The following is a 15,256-nucleotide window of genomic DNA, read 5'->3' as shown; positions in this document are numbered from 1 at the left end:
CCTCAGACTGACTTGAATCCAGAGACCTGCCAGTGACCTCTGGGAACATGTGTTCTCCACTAATGTAAACTTCCCTCCACTTGTAAATGCTCAAATCTGCCCCATTTGTTCCAGGAGAAAGAACACAGGCTTTGAAGTCAGACAGACCTGGGTTCAACTCCCAGCTCCAACGTCAAGCAAGTTTCTTAACTTTCTGGAACCTCTTAAGCTCATCTGTAGAATAAGGCACCATTCTCATTGTATATAATGAAGCATCCTCTCCTTCAGGTTTCACACCAACAGTGAGACAGAACGGCAGCTCTTATTCCACCATATAGATGTGAAAACTGCGGCTTAAAGAGATCAAGATACTTTCAAGATCAGCGTCATTCCCAGCCTGCGCTTCAACACAGTTGTGGATGGAATCCTACAGCACTGCCTCGGGAGGACGTATGAGCCAGTCTTTGCTGATACCAACCTGAGTGCAACCAGGCCATGCAACCTCGTGGTTTCCACCCGCAACAAACCCTGCCTAATACAGGAGACAGAGAACAGAAATCCCAAGAAAAAAGAGTGGAAGCCTCACCTTGGTACTGAGGGGGCATCTCCAGCTCTTCATCATCAGCCTCTTTCTGACGCTTGAGCTTCTGGTGTTTTTTCTATAAAGAGGTAGCAAAGTTCATGAACAAGGGGATATGACCATCTTCACTAACGGTAACAGTACCAGCAGTCACAACCTGCATTAGCAGGAAAGGTCCTCTGCCAAGCACCTGACCGCCTCCTGACAGATGAGGACACTAAGGCTCAGAGAGGGCAGGTAACTGTCCAAGATTACACAGCTAGGCAGTGCAGAAGCAAGCTTCCAGCTCAGGTCCCCACTGCTGAGCTTGTCTCGGCTGCTCCACTGCTCTGCCTCTCCACACTGAAGTCTTCCCACGGGGCCACAAGTGCCCATCTGGGCACCTTGACCTCAGCTGAGCCCCAGTCTTCCTAGCAGGGTCAATGAGGTCCTACGCTTCTTTGGAGAGAACAGCATTACCAGTTCCTTGCTTTAAATGAACTCCCCTTCCCTCCCCAGAGTCAAACACCCATTGATCCCCTACTAAGCGAGAGACCTTGGGGAACCCACGACACAGGACAAACTTCCTGTAGCTGAGGGGCTCTCAGGAAGGTGGGAGACCCCTGCTCACACCAGTCATAACAGTCCCTCAACAATGCTACTGTCCCAGGAGCTGTGAGCATGGAGCAACGAAACAAGTCACCTCGCCTGATTATATCCAACAGGAAGTGACTCAGCACTTAGTACACGCCAGCACCGTGTTACGTGCTCTAAGAGGGAGAGGTGGGTCTGGCAGCAGGCAGCCCAGTCCCCCAGGAGGTCTGAGCCTAGAGATGACAACCAGGCCAGGCAGGGGAACACTGTGCAGGAGGCACGAAGGGCTGGCTGATTGAAGGGCTGGCTGCCATGCTGTGGCCTGTGCCACAATGCCCAGGATGCCTCTTCAAACTACAGATTCCTGGGGCTCAAGCTGCCCAGGGATCCCCGGGCAGGGGGGCTTCTGACCCCTACTCTGAGGAACACTAGATGTGCCAGCAAAGGGAACAGGCTGAAGCACACACAGGGCGTGTCTAGGCGACAGGGGCACCAGTTCCATTGGCTGCGGCCCAGCAGAATGGACTCCTAGTGGAGACACAGAAACTGGCTGGAAACGTCACTCTGGCTGCATCAGAGGGTCACAGCTCAGCTTGTTCCTGCTTCAGCTGGCACCCGGCAACAGCTCTGCCCACTGGCAGCTGCAGCTGTCACTTGTACCCTACCATCTCGACAGTGTCGTCACTGCAGGCAGAGGGGTGGGATTCAGCAACTGCCATGCATAAGAGCCCCTGGGGATCTCGGTGGCAGGTGATAATTTGCCATTAGCCAACCCTGGAGGGTGGCCACCCCAGGTCCTTCTCCAGTGCCTAGAGATAAGGAGCCCCGGTCCTGCTGCGCTGAACCGCGGGGCCGCACTCAAGGGCTGTGGTCAGTCCCCACTTGCCAGAAGAGGAGCAGGCTGTGGATGGACTGCAAAGCCACGTGTGAAGATGTGCTGAAGCAACCAGGGAGGCTTTGGCCAGAAAAATATTTCCAGGAAAAACGTAACAAGAACAACTTAGTATCACTAAGTGCCACACACCTTACATATAAGCCAGGATGTGTTCAGGGCCGAAGACAGATATTTATTTAACCCCAGGACCTGGGGCAGGATGTATCTTCCATGAGCCCCTCTGGAAATGGGGATGATAAGTCATCCCCATCTCCTGTAACTCATGGGACCCTCACTCAGCATCCCTCAATGGTGGGTGCCCCCACCCCATGCGGCAGCTTGCCCCTTGGTGCCTGCAGGCCAGCTGTTGCCCTTGCAGCCCGCACAGCACTTGTCCTCACGGATAGACAAGGGCTTTATCTCCTTCATCCGGGCAGCCAGACAACACGGAAGGAAGCCCCAAGTGCTTCTGAGAGAGCCAAGCCCCTCCCACGCCCCACAGAGAGGTTAGTCATGCCACGGCCCCTGCCCCCAGCACACGCACCCACCGTCCATGGACAGCCTGTGGTGCGCATCCCTGACGCTCTGTGGGGCAGCAGTCAGGGAGCAGTGCAGGTGAGGTGGTGGGAAGCTGTCAGGCCCAAGGCTCAGGTCTGAGGGCCCCGACCCTCCATCAGAGGGAATTACTCACATTCCTGATGCCCAGGTCTTCCACCAGGTCAGCCATCTCTTCATCCTCCCCTGCAGCCAAAAGGAAGAGCGGCCTGTGAGCACTCAAGAGAGGCCTCATTTCTCCAAAGCCCCCCAAAATTTCATCTTGCCTCCTCCTGGCTCATCAGGCTGAGGGAGCTGTGACCTCCAGCCCCAGAAATCCTGTGTCCTTCTGTGGGAGGCGAGACCCCTGGACACTGACCCTTCCTCCTTCCCATGCTTGGTCCCAGGGAGAATAGTCTTTTCAAGAAGTGGGGATCCTGCTTCTGAAGTAAATATAGCTTTCTTTGTAGCTCTAAGAAAACCCCAGGTTTGCAGGGAGCCAGGCACTCCTGCAGCCCCAGACTCCACTGTGCTGGGAGTACCGTTTTCTTCTCCTACCTGAGAACTTTTTGTTTGCCCTGTACATGCTGAGCATTCTGTGGGGACATAAGAAAGTATGAACCAACAAATTCGTTCTACATTAAGAAACTGGACTGCGTTGAAATTTAAAAGCTTCTGTGTGTCAAAGGACACATCAACAGACTAAGAAGCAACTATGGAATGGGAGAAAATATTTGCAAATCAAACATCTGATAAAGGGCTAGGACCTGAATATATGAAGAACCTCTACAACTCAACAACAGAAAACAAACACCCCAGTTAAAAAATGGGCGAAAGGATCCTAGTGGACATTTCTTCAAAAAGATAGCCAAGTGTACAGGAAACATAAAAAAGATGCTGACCATCACTAATCACTAAGGAAACACAAATTAAAACCACGAGATGCCACCTTACAACTATTAGCATGGCTACTACCGAAAAAGCAGAAAATAACGCGTTGGCAAGGATGCGGAGAAACCAAAACCCATGCGTCCTGCGACCAGGAACGGGATGGTGCAGCTATTGGGGAAAACAGTGTGGCAGGTCCTCAAAAACGTCAGCAGAGTTACGTGTTGTAACCTGACCCAGCAATTTCACTTCTGGGTATGTACTCGAACCGAAAGTGGGATCTTGAAGAGATATTTGTACATTCACGTTCACAGCAGCATTATTCGCTAAGGTCAGAAAGTGGAAGCAACCCAAGAGCCCAGCGGACGAGCGGATAAACAAAATCGAGTGCACGCACACAACAGAGTAAGGGCAGCCTAAACGGGAGGAAATTCTGACACACGCCACCACATGGGGGAACTCTGAGGGCATTGTGCCAAATGAAGTAAGCCAGTCGCAGGAGGACAGATACAGAACGATCCCGCGTACACGACATACCTAGACTCAATTCACACTCACATTCACAGACAGTAAGTACAACGGTGGTTGTCGGGCTGGAGGGAGGGGACATGGGGAGTTGTTCGATGAGTACAGAGCTTCAGTTTTGTAAGATGAAAAAGTTCTGGAGATTGGTTGTACATCAATGTGAGCGTAGTGAACACTGCTGAATCGCATACTTAAAAATGGTTCAGACGGTAAGTTTTATGTTATGTGTATTTCAGCACAACTTTTAAAAAGCTATCAGCATATTTTTAAAAAAGGATGAAACTGACCAATTCAAGGGAAGACAAACTCAAATAAAGTCAATCAACAATCCAGTGACATCACAAGAGAGCACGTGACTACATACTGAAGACTGGGCAGTCCCTGGACTTGCCAAGAGTTCTGAGGGAACAAGGCCTGAGGCCTGGAGGGCCGTGGAAAGGCCACAGAGGAGGACTGGAACTGGACCGTAAGGAGCGGGGAGGGTTTCGGAAGGAAGGAGAGGGGAGAGGCATTTTTAGCTCCTGGCTACGTGCACAAGAAGGGAGACAGAGACGGGGATTACCAAAGGTGAGAGGGGAGCCCTTCGGAGGTGACACCAGGAAACGGTGCCGCCACATTACCCCTGCAGGCACAGTGCTGCTCAGGTTACCCGTTTCACCTTCGCAGCACCCCTCTGAGGCCCGTGTTGGTATTGTGCCCATTTTGGTCCACAGTCACACAGCTCGTGGGGCAGGGCCAGGGGTAGTGGCGGTGGGAGAGCACTGTTTAGGAGGCTGCAGTGAGCCAAGGGTCCAGGGACCATGGCAGTGGGAACCAAAAAAATGGGGGAAGACAGATCTATCTTAGCAGACCTAGGCTTTTATGAACTAATGGGTGATGCATGCGGAGAGGGAGCAGGAAAGATAAAACTACTCAGAGGTCTTACACCTGAGTGGCTCCTGGGCCACAGAGTACAATGGAGTCAGAGACTTGGGAGTGGCTGAGTCCGCCTCTCTCTACCTCTCAGCGAGATTCTGGGCCTCAGTCAAGTTCCCGCTTGGGCAAAAAAAAAAAAAAAAAAAAAAAAAAAAAGAAGGAAGAGAAGAAACAGAAGGGACTAGAGACCAACAGTGTATCGCACATGGCAAGGGGAAGTATTGTGTTTTGAAAGTTTTGTTTGAATTACAAAATTGTATAAATGGCTGCACTACAACATAAAAAGATTTCTTAATGTGGTCAAAAAAGTCTGAGAAACTCAAGTTTGAGAACATTGCTTTAGATACAAGCTGTTACTACCTTTGCTCCCACGACAAATGGTCTGAATGAGTGAGTGAATGAACAAATGAGTGAATGAATAAATGAACGAGTGCCGTTGCATTCCCAGAGTGGGCAGGCGTCCTCACCTTTAGTGCCTTCCTCCTCCTCCATCTTGGCGGTGGCAGCATCCTCTTCCTCCTCCCGGATGATCAGCCGGCCATCGGCGCTCACTCTGAAGCCATGGTCCTTCTTCTTGCCCCGCCCGGCCCCAGGCTGTGTGGCTGGCATGACAGAGTTGGGCAGTGAGGAGGTGGAAGGCCAGTCTAACCCACTCAGACCTCATCGTAGCCGACAAGGCCAGGTCTGTGCCCTGGTGCCCACAGCACAACAGTGTGCATGTGTCAGGGTGCGGGGTGCACACTGGCCTCCGTGGAAGTCACCGTCACCCCCCACCCTGAATCTGGCACCCAGGCAAGCCTGTTTTCTGAGCTCACGGGCCAGCTACTTCTTGCTTACCTAGGACTCGCTGGGCCACCTTGGGGTCCAGGAAGTTGAGGGGCTCGTCCCCACCACCCTCCTTCAGCCAGGCCCGGCTCCTCTGCCGGGTCAGCCTCCGCTGCTCCTTGCCCCGGCCCCTTTCCTCCTCCTCATTTTCCTCGTCCTCGGAGTCGGCCAAAATCTCCTCGATGCTGAAGAGACAGAAGGCCCAAGTCAGGGCACCCCCAAGACAGACAGAGGCAGCTGGACACCTTCTGGGCAGGCTTTGGCTCGATGAAGACCAGACCACCAAGGCCCCATCTCAGGTCTCACCTGTCACCTTTGCCCTGGGCGGGCTCCTCCACCTCCTCTTCCTCCTCCTCTTCAGCAGCCTGGTTCAGAGAGCGGTGTCTCCTGGCCCGGGCCTCGGCTTTCCGGACGTTGGCCAGGACTTTGTGGTACTCCTCAGGCAGCAGCCCCTTCACCAGCTCGAACCTGAGGGGGCAGCAAAGGGCAGGTGAGGTGCACTGGTCAGAGCGCGCCATCAGAAATAGCAGGTGTATAGCCAGAGCCCTTGCAGCCACATGGGAGAGACTGGTCCCCCAGCCCAGCCCCTTCTCTGCAGGGTTCCTGGTGGGATGAAAACCCCTCAACTCCTTCCCCCATTCAGTGCACAGACCCAAACTTGCGGATGAACTTGGTGAACAGGTTCCGAAGCTTCATGCGGAAGTGCCGCCGCATGTCGTCCGAGAGCTTCCCAATGGCTTCCATCTGCAGGGCAGGGCACCAGGGTGTCAGGGGGAGGGCGCCCCCCCACCCTGCCTGCCCCTGCACTGCTGTCCAGAACAGGGATATCTGGGGACTAAGTGTGGTTAAGAGGTGAGGGCAGGCATGGCCCTGTTCCTGGCTCAGCCCTTGGTCCACATAGGCTCCACAGCCTGGGCAGCCCCCACCTTTCCCCAAAGCCCTCCTTTGTGATGATCGCTAACTGCAATGCCCAGATCACAGCGTTAAGAGTCCTCTGAACCCTCACGCACATGTCTCAGCGAATCCTTAGACCAACCCAGTGAGGCAGATATTATCATCACCCCCAATTTACAGACGAGAAAACTGGGGGAACAGAAGGAGAGGGTTAAGTGGCTGCCAAGTGGCCACAGAGAAAGGAGTTGGCCCAGATCTACCCAATTCCGTGGCCCTTTCTCTGCCCGCCCCATGCCCCCCTCCAGGTTTCTCTTGGTTTCGTACGTCCCTTCTGTCACCCTGAGTTAATCTCTGACTGGACTGCGCTCAAGCCTTCACGTGGCCTGGTTTGGGAAACGCATGAGTGGCAAACATTATTTACAGTGTCTCTCAATGGGGCTGGGGGACAGGGCCCCATCAACCCTTTGACGGGCTTTTTATCAATTCTCCTAACTCTAGAACAGATCCCCGCTCTGGCTGTTCTCCCATCTTTGGTCTCCAGTTAGGCTGCAGGCTTTTGCAGGTTGGGGGCTGGCTATTCTCTCAACTGTCCCTTCTCGCCTAAACCCAAGGCCAGAAACAAAGACAAGCAAGACCCCCCTGGAGGTCTGATGCAACTCCACCCAGCAGGTAGAGGGAAACTGAGGCAGTGGACACTGCAGCAAGAGGGTCTGAAAGATGCAGCTTGCTACATGCCTTAGGCCTGGCAGGAGGGGGCAAGGGGGCCCAATACCAGAGGGCTCTGCAGGCCCTCCTGCAGCCCAGCAGGGGTATCCAGAGGAGCCTTGCATTCAAACCCAGATGGTCAGAATGCAAGAGGCGAGAGCGAGAGCGAGAGCGCGCGCGCGAGAGAGAGAGAGCGAGAGAGAGCGAGAGAGAGAGAGCGAGAGAGAGAGAGAGAGCGCGAGAGAGAGAGAGAGAGAGAGAGAGAGAGAGAGCGAGAGAGAGAGAGAGAGAGAGCGAGGAGAGAGAGAGAGAGAGAGAGAGAGAGAGAGAGAGCGAGAGAGCGAGAGAGAGAGAGCGAGCGCGAGAGAGAGAGAGCGCGAGAGAGAGAGCGAGAGAGAGAGAGCGAGAGAGAGAGAGAGAGAGAGAGAGAGAGAGAGAGAGAGAGAGAGAGAGAGAGAGAGAGGGGGGCTCTGCCAGGAAAGAGCTCAGAGTCTTACTCCTGAGCTTTGGGTTCTGTTCCCAGGGCTGCTGTCTCCAGCACTGTGACCTGGGGCAATCTCTGGCCTCAGTTTCCCCATCTACAAAGTGAGGGATGGCCCTGTCTACTGGTCTTTGTCCTGTAGAGCCATTGCTTCAGCAGAGGGGCCGAGGTGGGGGGGCCAAGCAGCAGCCTGGGCACTGTGCCCCTTCCTCCACCAGGCAGGCCCTTCCCTACTGGTTCCTTCCAGGGCTCCTGCATGACCTTCTGTTACACAAGATCGTGTGTAGCTACAAAAAATGTTTGAATCTTGCTGGCCTTGAAGTTCACTGGTTCCTTAATGGCAGCCCAGAGGCCATGCTACCACCCACAGAATGGAAAGGGGCACTTACCACCAGCTGCACATGCTTGGCCAGGTGTGCCACATCCATGACAACCAGGGCCACCTTGATGAAGCCCAGTGCTGATTTGACCACGTCACGAGTGCGGGAGGCCAGGAGCAGGCACACGTTCTCTAGCAGCTGCTCCATCGTGCTGGTCCCCATCAGACCTGTGGTGGCCAGAGGGCCACTGTCAGAGAGGCCCAGACCCCAACCGAGACCCGAAACCCTCCGGGTCACAGGGTAAGAGCTAACACTGGGGACTTCCGTGTGCCTGGTCCGGTCCTGGTCACTTTCCATGGAGTGTCTCCTCTGGTCCTTCAGCCACCCCAGGAGGAAGTGCCGCTTTTCTCCCCCATTTCAGAGGTAAGAGTCAGGTTCCAAGAGGATCATAAACTTGCTGGTAAGAGGGAGAACCAGGACCGACAGTGGGCAGGAGACCCACCCCCTCTGACCCACTCTGAGAACGGGATGGGAGGCGGCTGCGGGGAGGGCTGTGCTGGGCAGCAGAGAAGGGAGATGGCCAGGCTTAGTTCCAGCTTTTCTTCTACCCTCCCCTGACCTTTTCCCTATCTGGAAGCCACCCTGTCCTGACCTCCTGGGCATTTTTCTACTCTGAGGGCAGGCTTCCCAGGCCTTCAAGAAACAGCATTTACCTTTAAACTCGAAAAGGAGGTGGGTCAGGGCCAGGATACTGCAGCTGACCATGGTGACAGCGCCCACGAGGCCGGGGTAGATCAGGACAAGGTAGCGCTGCAGGGCCTCTGGAAGGGCAGAGGGCGGGACAAGTTACACGGGGCAGAGCCCAGCCCACACGCTGTGCCTCAGGCCCACCAGGGAGGGGGATGCTGGCCAGACAGGGGCAGCCTGCCCAGGTCCAGAGCCAGTGGTTTTACAGGGTGCTCCCCAGGCCTGGGAGCAGAGCATCCACCCTAGCCCTACGTCGCCCAGGTCTCACCTTCCTGGCTCGGGCCAAACCGAAGGAAAGCGTGGCCCATCTCCACCAGCAGGGCGAAGGCGTTCTTCCGAGCACCCACTGACACCTCCTTGGTACACAGGATCACCTGCCCAGACACTCCCATAAGCTCATCCTCCTGAGCTGGCCACCCTGGGGCTAGTGGCCTGGGGCAGAATGGACAGGTAAGGGGACCTCCTCTTCTGGGCAGTGAATCCAATCCACCCCCAGCCCCAATACTGCCCTCCCCTGATCTCGACAGGCCTTTAGGAGCCACAACCCAAGGAATCCCCAAAACACACATACACCCCTCTCTTGCACCCCTAACCTCCGGCACAAGGGCAGTGATGAACTCCTCATGCTCAGCTGTAAGCTTCTTCACAATATGTATAAGACACTTCAAACGGGGCTGCAGGACAGGGGGGACAATGGTCAGGACCCCTCAAGGCCACCCCAGTCTCTGAAATCTACGGAGCATCTCCACAGTGGTCCTCTCCTGGTGTCACCTGTCCTCCCTCAGGCAGAGCGGGGCTGCCCCTGGAGTCCTCACCCTCTTGGCAGGAGAGGAAGTGGTTCGCAGCGAGTCCAGCAGGGTCTTCTTCAGGTCATCCAGGTGGCTCTGCACGAAGCGGGCCCCGGGGCCCTGGGGGCAGGCACACACCTCCTCTAGCACACGGTAGGCCTTCTTCTGTACCCCATGGGCCTTGCTCTAGGAGGGCACACAGGGGACAGGGATGGGTGAAGAGGGGAGGCTAGAGGTCCACACCCATCCGATGACACCACTGGAGGGGCTCCAAAGCAGCTGGCCTTGACTCTGGAGCTCACGGGGTCTGACAAGAGGGCCAGCAGAGTATGGACACCGAGAGGCAGATAACTCTGGCCCTGGCTGGTGTGGCTCAGTGGGCTGAGTTCCAGCCTATGAACCAAAAGGTTGTTAGTTCGATTCCAGTCAGGGTACATGCCTAGGTTGCAGACCAGGTCCCCATTTGGGGGAGTGCAAGAGGAAACTGATCGATGTTTCTCTCCATCTTTCTCCCTCCCTTCCCCTCTCTCCAAAAAAATAAAATCTTTAAAAAAAATTCTTTTTTAAAAGCAGCTAAATCTATGCCACATGGAGACGCTGCAGGGAGAGAAGCCAACCCAGCCTCCCAATCATTCCCCTGACCCACCTCTAAGAAACCCTCACGCAAGCAGCACGGGCTCACAGTGCCTGGAATGCACCAGGCCTGTTGTGCCTGCTCATCTTTCTACTGTCCCTCCTTCTTTGCCTCACCCCTTTCTGTTCCAAAGGCTCTCTGTCACTCCCCTGGGACACCTCTCCTGAGGTTAGGCGGCCCTGCCCTGGATTTCTGGGTCTGCCTGCACGTTCCACCCCACAGCACTTCTCACACTGTTGAGCGATTGCTTATTAAACTGTCGCAGTGGTGACAGCTTTCAGGGGGTCACTGCTGGCCTGAGTTTTGCCTGGTAACTAGCCACAGCATATCAGCAAAGGACCCAGCACGTGCAAAGGCAGAGAACAGGCCCATTATATCTGGAACTCTTGAAACAGTTAAAAGAGGCCAGAGTGGTGGCAGGGGATGGGGGAACCAGGGGTGGGAGTAAGCAGACAGAAAATCAGGCTGGGCTGGGCTGGCCCAGTGAGCAATCCAGGCAAAGGAGGACGGCCTCACTTCTCCCGGAGATACCTCGGCAGATGAGGCCTAAGCACGGCTGCGCGTTTTAGTCACTTTGGCATCAACATGACAGGCTACATAGAGGACAGAGAGCAGCCACACCATGAGAAAGCAGATGAAGACCTGATCTTGGGCAGCAGCAAGGGATGAAGACTAGAAGACAGGCCCCACCCTGCCAAGGTACCCACTCCTCCCCCAGGTGTGGCTGCATGGGGCTCCCAGCTCCAGGGCTCACCTCTAGGTAGGGCCGGATGGTGGAGTACAGCTTGCTGATGGCAGCTTCATCAGCGTGAGGGGCCAAGGCCACGACCAGGTCCAGGACAGACAATCTACTCAAGGCCAGGAGACCAAGGAGGAGCTTAGTGAGGGCTGGAGAAGGGCACAGACTAACAGTGTCTTTATGTCTACTGGGTGAGGGGCAGGTGGGAGAAGTCAGGATGAGGAGGACAAGGAGCCTCCAAGGAGCCTGTGAATGATAATCATAGCCTGCCCCTAAATGCCTGTCGTCAGGGGCCAGGCACTGCTCCAGGAGCTTTACCAGTGTTAACCCCTTCAGTTCCCACAGCAACCCTGCTGTAGGCACTGTGAGCATGTCCGTCGTACAGACTGAGGACACAAAGCAAAGAGTGGACAAGTAACTTGTCCAAGGCCACACAGCCCATGGGATTTGAACCCGGACAGTGAGTCTCCAGGGCCCTCATCCTTCCCTAGAAGGCTGCACTGCTGCTACAGCAAGGACTTGGTCAGGCCTTGCAGTAGAGCTGGAACAGTCAGTACCTCAAGCCTTTCCTAAATTATTCCAGAGAGAATCCACGGGCTTCTGCTAGACACACCCTCTAGCTTCCTGGGCTGCCCCAGCACAAATGGGGCACTTTACCTGGTGAAGTCAGAGCTGGCAGGGTCGAGCACCTTCTCGCTGGCCTTTTCCAGGAAACCATTCACTAGCTGGCAGCCCCAAGGGAAGAGGAGGGCGTTGTTGAAGGCAGAAACAGAGAGCGGCAGCAGGTCACACAGCTACACCTCCTCCTGCTCCTGCTTAGAAGCCTCAAGCCCAAGCCAGGCCCAGCCACCACCAATGGCACCTGGTCTCCTGTTCTCCAGATGGCAAACGCCCAACTGAGCCCTGGTGAGTACGGCCTGGGCCTTTCTAGTACACCCGACCCAACCCTCGCCACCTGAGAGCACTCCTCCCCTGTTCACCACCTCACCTGAGGCTCGGTAATAGTGAGGTAAGTTTTGATGGTTTCCAGCACGGCCCGGCGAGGGGCTGGGGTGTCCCCGGCTGCCACAGGCTGTCCATACAGGTTGAAGAGAATTGGCAGAAAGTTCTTGGCAAAACGGCTCACTTCGGCACGGTCAGCCTCTGGCAAGAGGATCAAAGTTTGCATGGAAAGGGCAGGAGATGACCCTGCAGGCTGCAGCCCAGAGAAGCATCCTTTTGGAGGACCCGTGGCAGCACCACGGATGTGGGGCTTCTACGGGACAGGAGGTGCTGAGGCCAGGGCAAAGAGAACTAGGTGCCACCATGGGCTGCGCTCCCCCCTCGTTCCTGTCCTGGCAGCAGCGACACCCTTCCATGCTGACGGGATAACTCCCCAGCCGTCACCACACTGGGAGTAAAGAGAGGAAGGGGCAGTTTTTGGCGTCCTTGGGTCCCCAGCAGAAGCCCCAGGTCCTTGCAAAGAACAAACTGTGGCTCAGACAATGAGCCTTGGCAGGCCAGGAGACAGGGTGAGGGGACTCGTGCCATCACAGCCATCCTCCCTCCAGCCCCCGGCCCCAGAGTCCACATGTACCTGCCTCACAGCCCTTGGTGATGAGAGTGCGCAGGGCCTGGCACACCGTGACCCTCAGGTCTGGGCGCTCGCTGAGGGCTGTGCCCAGAGTCCGCGCCAGCCCTTTAAAGGAAGTGGCCACATCTGTGGGCCTCGTGCAGAACCCGGGCAGGAGGGTCCAGATCTGGGGAGGGAGGGGATGGTAAAGGAGAATGACATCCAGCAACCCACAGCCCTGCACTGCCCAACCCACATCCCCGCAAGTGACCCGACCCCTCACCTGCCACTGCAGCGTGTCGTAGATCTTGGACTCCACCATGCTGCCCCCCTGGGCCAGGTCCATTGCTGGAGTGTGACAGAGGACACAACGTGACCCGGGGCACCCTCCTAGCCACCAGGCCTCATTTTCACCCAAACCAAAGGCCCAGTGACAAGGACAATATCGGTGATTCCCTCCTCCCCACTGAAACTGTTCCTTCTTAAACCGAAAAAGACCTGCATAAACCAGAAAGCACCGTCTCCCCACAACCGTACTCCCCCAGGGAAAGCGGCCATCTCTTCTGACCTGCAATGCCTTAACAACACACGCACACTTTCAGGAAGCTGCACGGGACTGCACTATACATGTAGTGTTCGGAGACCTCGTTTTATTTGACAATTAAAATTAAGTTGGTAACATTTATGGAGCAATTTCTATGTACCAGGCTACATAATAAGCCCTTTGATGATTATTTCATTTAATCCTCAAGTAGTAATTATCATCCTCGTTTTATGGACGAGGAGCAGACCCAAAGGAACTGAATAAACTTGCCCAAAGTCAGCAAACCGGAGTGGCTCAGCGGAGATCTGAATCTAGTCTGTTCCACACGCCCTCTCCGAACACGCCCCCGCAAGGCCTCTCTGTGACAGCCACACCGCTCCACGGTGGGCTTCACCATAACGAGCTTCACGGAAACCCGCTGACGGATGTGGGGCTGTGCTCGCAGTTTGCTAGGAACATCTCTGCACACGTGTAAATCGCTGTGGGCTTGTGTGATTACTTTCTTAGTGGGAGAGGAGGCCAGTGTCTGCCTGCCACAGGCAGGGGGGAGGGACAGCCCCTCTGAGACTCTCCAGCACAGGCTGGCCACCTGTTTGACAGAGGGAGGCTGCCTAATGTCCTAGGACTGGGGTGCTGGACGAGGCAGGAGCCTTTCTCAGCACCTCCCAGCTGAGCCCCAGGACTGTGGTCGACCCCATACCTTTGCCCTTCAGGGTAGTAGCCAGGGGCAGGAAGTAAGTAGTGAAGAAACCAAGTCGAGTTTCCCGAACGTGGTCCCGGATGACGGGCAGCAGCCAGCTCCGTGGGAAATCCAGAGTCTCTCTGGGAGGAGGCAGGAAAGGCCCAGTGAGGAGGAGGTGACAGCCCGGAGGGCAGCATACCCAACAGTATGTCCGCCCGCTGCTGAGCTGAGGAGCACGTCAAGCTCTGCTCTGCCTCTCTCGCTGACCCCCACATGGCACGTGGAGAATTCACCCAAAGGAGTGGATACCCTCCTGGGGGAGAACAAGCTGTCTGACCCTCCTGGAGCCTGTACAGAAGCCAACCAGAATCATACTTACTCAGAGCCATCGATTTCCAGAGGCACAGCCTGTAAAACCACCTCAGGCCCCATGCTGGCCACCGCAGCCCCCACTGCCTTATCCAGAGCTGCTGTGTGGGGGAAATGAGGGGAGAGGCGCAGATCACACAGGGACTGGAGACACTGGAGCAAAGAGATGAGAGATTATACGTCAAGATGTGCTCACAGAGCGAGCACCCGTGGCTGAGTCTGAGCCAAAGGCTCAGGATGATGAAGTCAGGAGCATAAGCCCAGGTTAAGCTCCGGGTCAGAGGTCACAAACCAGTAACCAAATGTAACCCACTGACGTGTTTTATCCCTCCCCAATGTCCCAGGATTAAAAAGAAAAATTCTGTGTTCCTTAGTAACATCTAAAAATTAGGAGACTTTACATACAAATGTAGGTTTCTAGTTTATGGTGAAAAGTGAAAAGTCTGGCAAAGGCAGATCTGTGTGACCAGTAGCAAAGGGACAGGCACTGAGGAGTGGCTGCCCCTCGAGACAGAGCCGCACCCTCTGGTTCAGCACAGTCTCCAGAACCCCTCCCTGAGCTTCACTCCTCATGCACCTCTCCTAGAAAGCCCAGTCTGCCAACCTCACCTGCTAGAGCCCAGGTCCGGCCCCCCGAGGGAGCCTGCCATCCCAGGTGAAGGGAGGGGGCGGGTCAGCGATGAGGCGTCTGTCTGGGGTCTGTCCTCGGGTCCCACCCTCTCCCTAAGCTCCGCCCTGATTCTTAGGTGATTCACTCTGGGCTGCAGTCACCTCCCTGACACCTAAGGCTCATCGAAACATATATTTGTTCATTACAGAAAATGTAGAGAATTAAAAAGTAGAGGATCCAGGTAGGGGTGAGAGAATCATACTGGTTCCCTATTCAAAACCATCAAATCCACTCAACACTAGTGAGAGATGAAGGGGATCCTGCCCCTCTTCCTGTTCCTCCCATGATGGCCCAGTCACCTTCCCGGAGACACAGTCCTGGGCACCTGCTATGAGCACTGTGGTGGCAGGCAGAGTTGAAGGGCACAGATAACAGAGCCACAGGCCCCTTCTAGGAGCCCACAGTCCAAAAGACCAAGTGCCACTTCCTGCCCAGGCC

The 15,256-nt window shown here is 55.3% G+C and overlaps 1 protein-coding gene across 1 annotated transcript in view; it reads right to left on the bottom strand.

Annotated features, from left to right (window-relative positions):
• Positions 1-15,256, bottom strand: part of RRP12 (ribosomal RNA processing 12 homolog) — a 28,026-nt gene that overhangs the window by 1,439 nt on the left and 11,331 nt on the right. Inside the window, exons 14-31 of the mRNA XM_024563194.3 lie at positions 14,159-14,301; positions 13,798-13,919; positions 12,837-12,901; positions 12,578-12,740; positions 11,990-12,144; positions 11,659-11,726; positions 11,017-11,110; positions 9,656-9,814; positions 9,434-9,514; positions 9,109-9,214; positions 8,807-8,914; positions 8,163-8,320; positions 6,346-6,437; positions 6,000-6,161; positions 5,706-5,878; positions 5,336-5,470; positions 2,698-2,747; positions 566-638 (exon numbers count right to left, since the gene is read on the bottom strand). Coding sequence (XP_024418962.2) covers positions 566-638; positions 2,698-2,747; positions 5,336-5,470; positions 5,706-5,878; positions 6,000-6,161; positions 6,346-6,437; positions 8,163-8,320; positions 8,807-8,914; positions 9,109-9,214; positions 9,434-9,514; positions 9,656-9,814; positions 11,017-11,110; positions 11,659-11,726; positions 11,990-12,144; positions 12,578-12,740; positions 12,837-12,901; positions 13,798-13,919; positions 14,159-14,301 — 2,107 coding nt within the window. The remainder of the gene's footprint in view (positions 1-565; positions 639-2,697; positions 2,748-5,335; positions 5,471-5,705; positions 5,879-5,999; positions 6,162-6,345; positions 6,438-8,162; positions 8,321-8,806; positions 8,915-9,108; positions 9,215-9,433; positions 9,515-9,655; positions 9,815-11,016; positions 11,111-11,658; positions 11,727-11,989; positions 12,145-12,577; positions 12,741-12,836; positions 12,902-13,797; positions 13,920-14,158; positions 14,302-15,256) is intronic.

The sequence above is a fragment of the Desmodus rotundus genome, chromosome 4 (genome assembly GCF_022682495.2).
Source record: "Desmodus rotundus isolate HL8 chromosome 4, HLdesRot8A.1, whole genome shotgun sequence".
Taxonomy (NCBI): Eukaryota; Metazoa; Chordata; class Mammalia; order Chiroptera; family Phyllostomidae; genus Desmodus; species Desmodus rotundus.
Note: the sequence above shows the minus strand (reverse complement) of the source record. Positions and strands in the feature narration are given on the sequence as shown.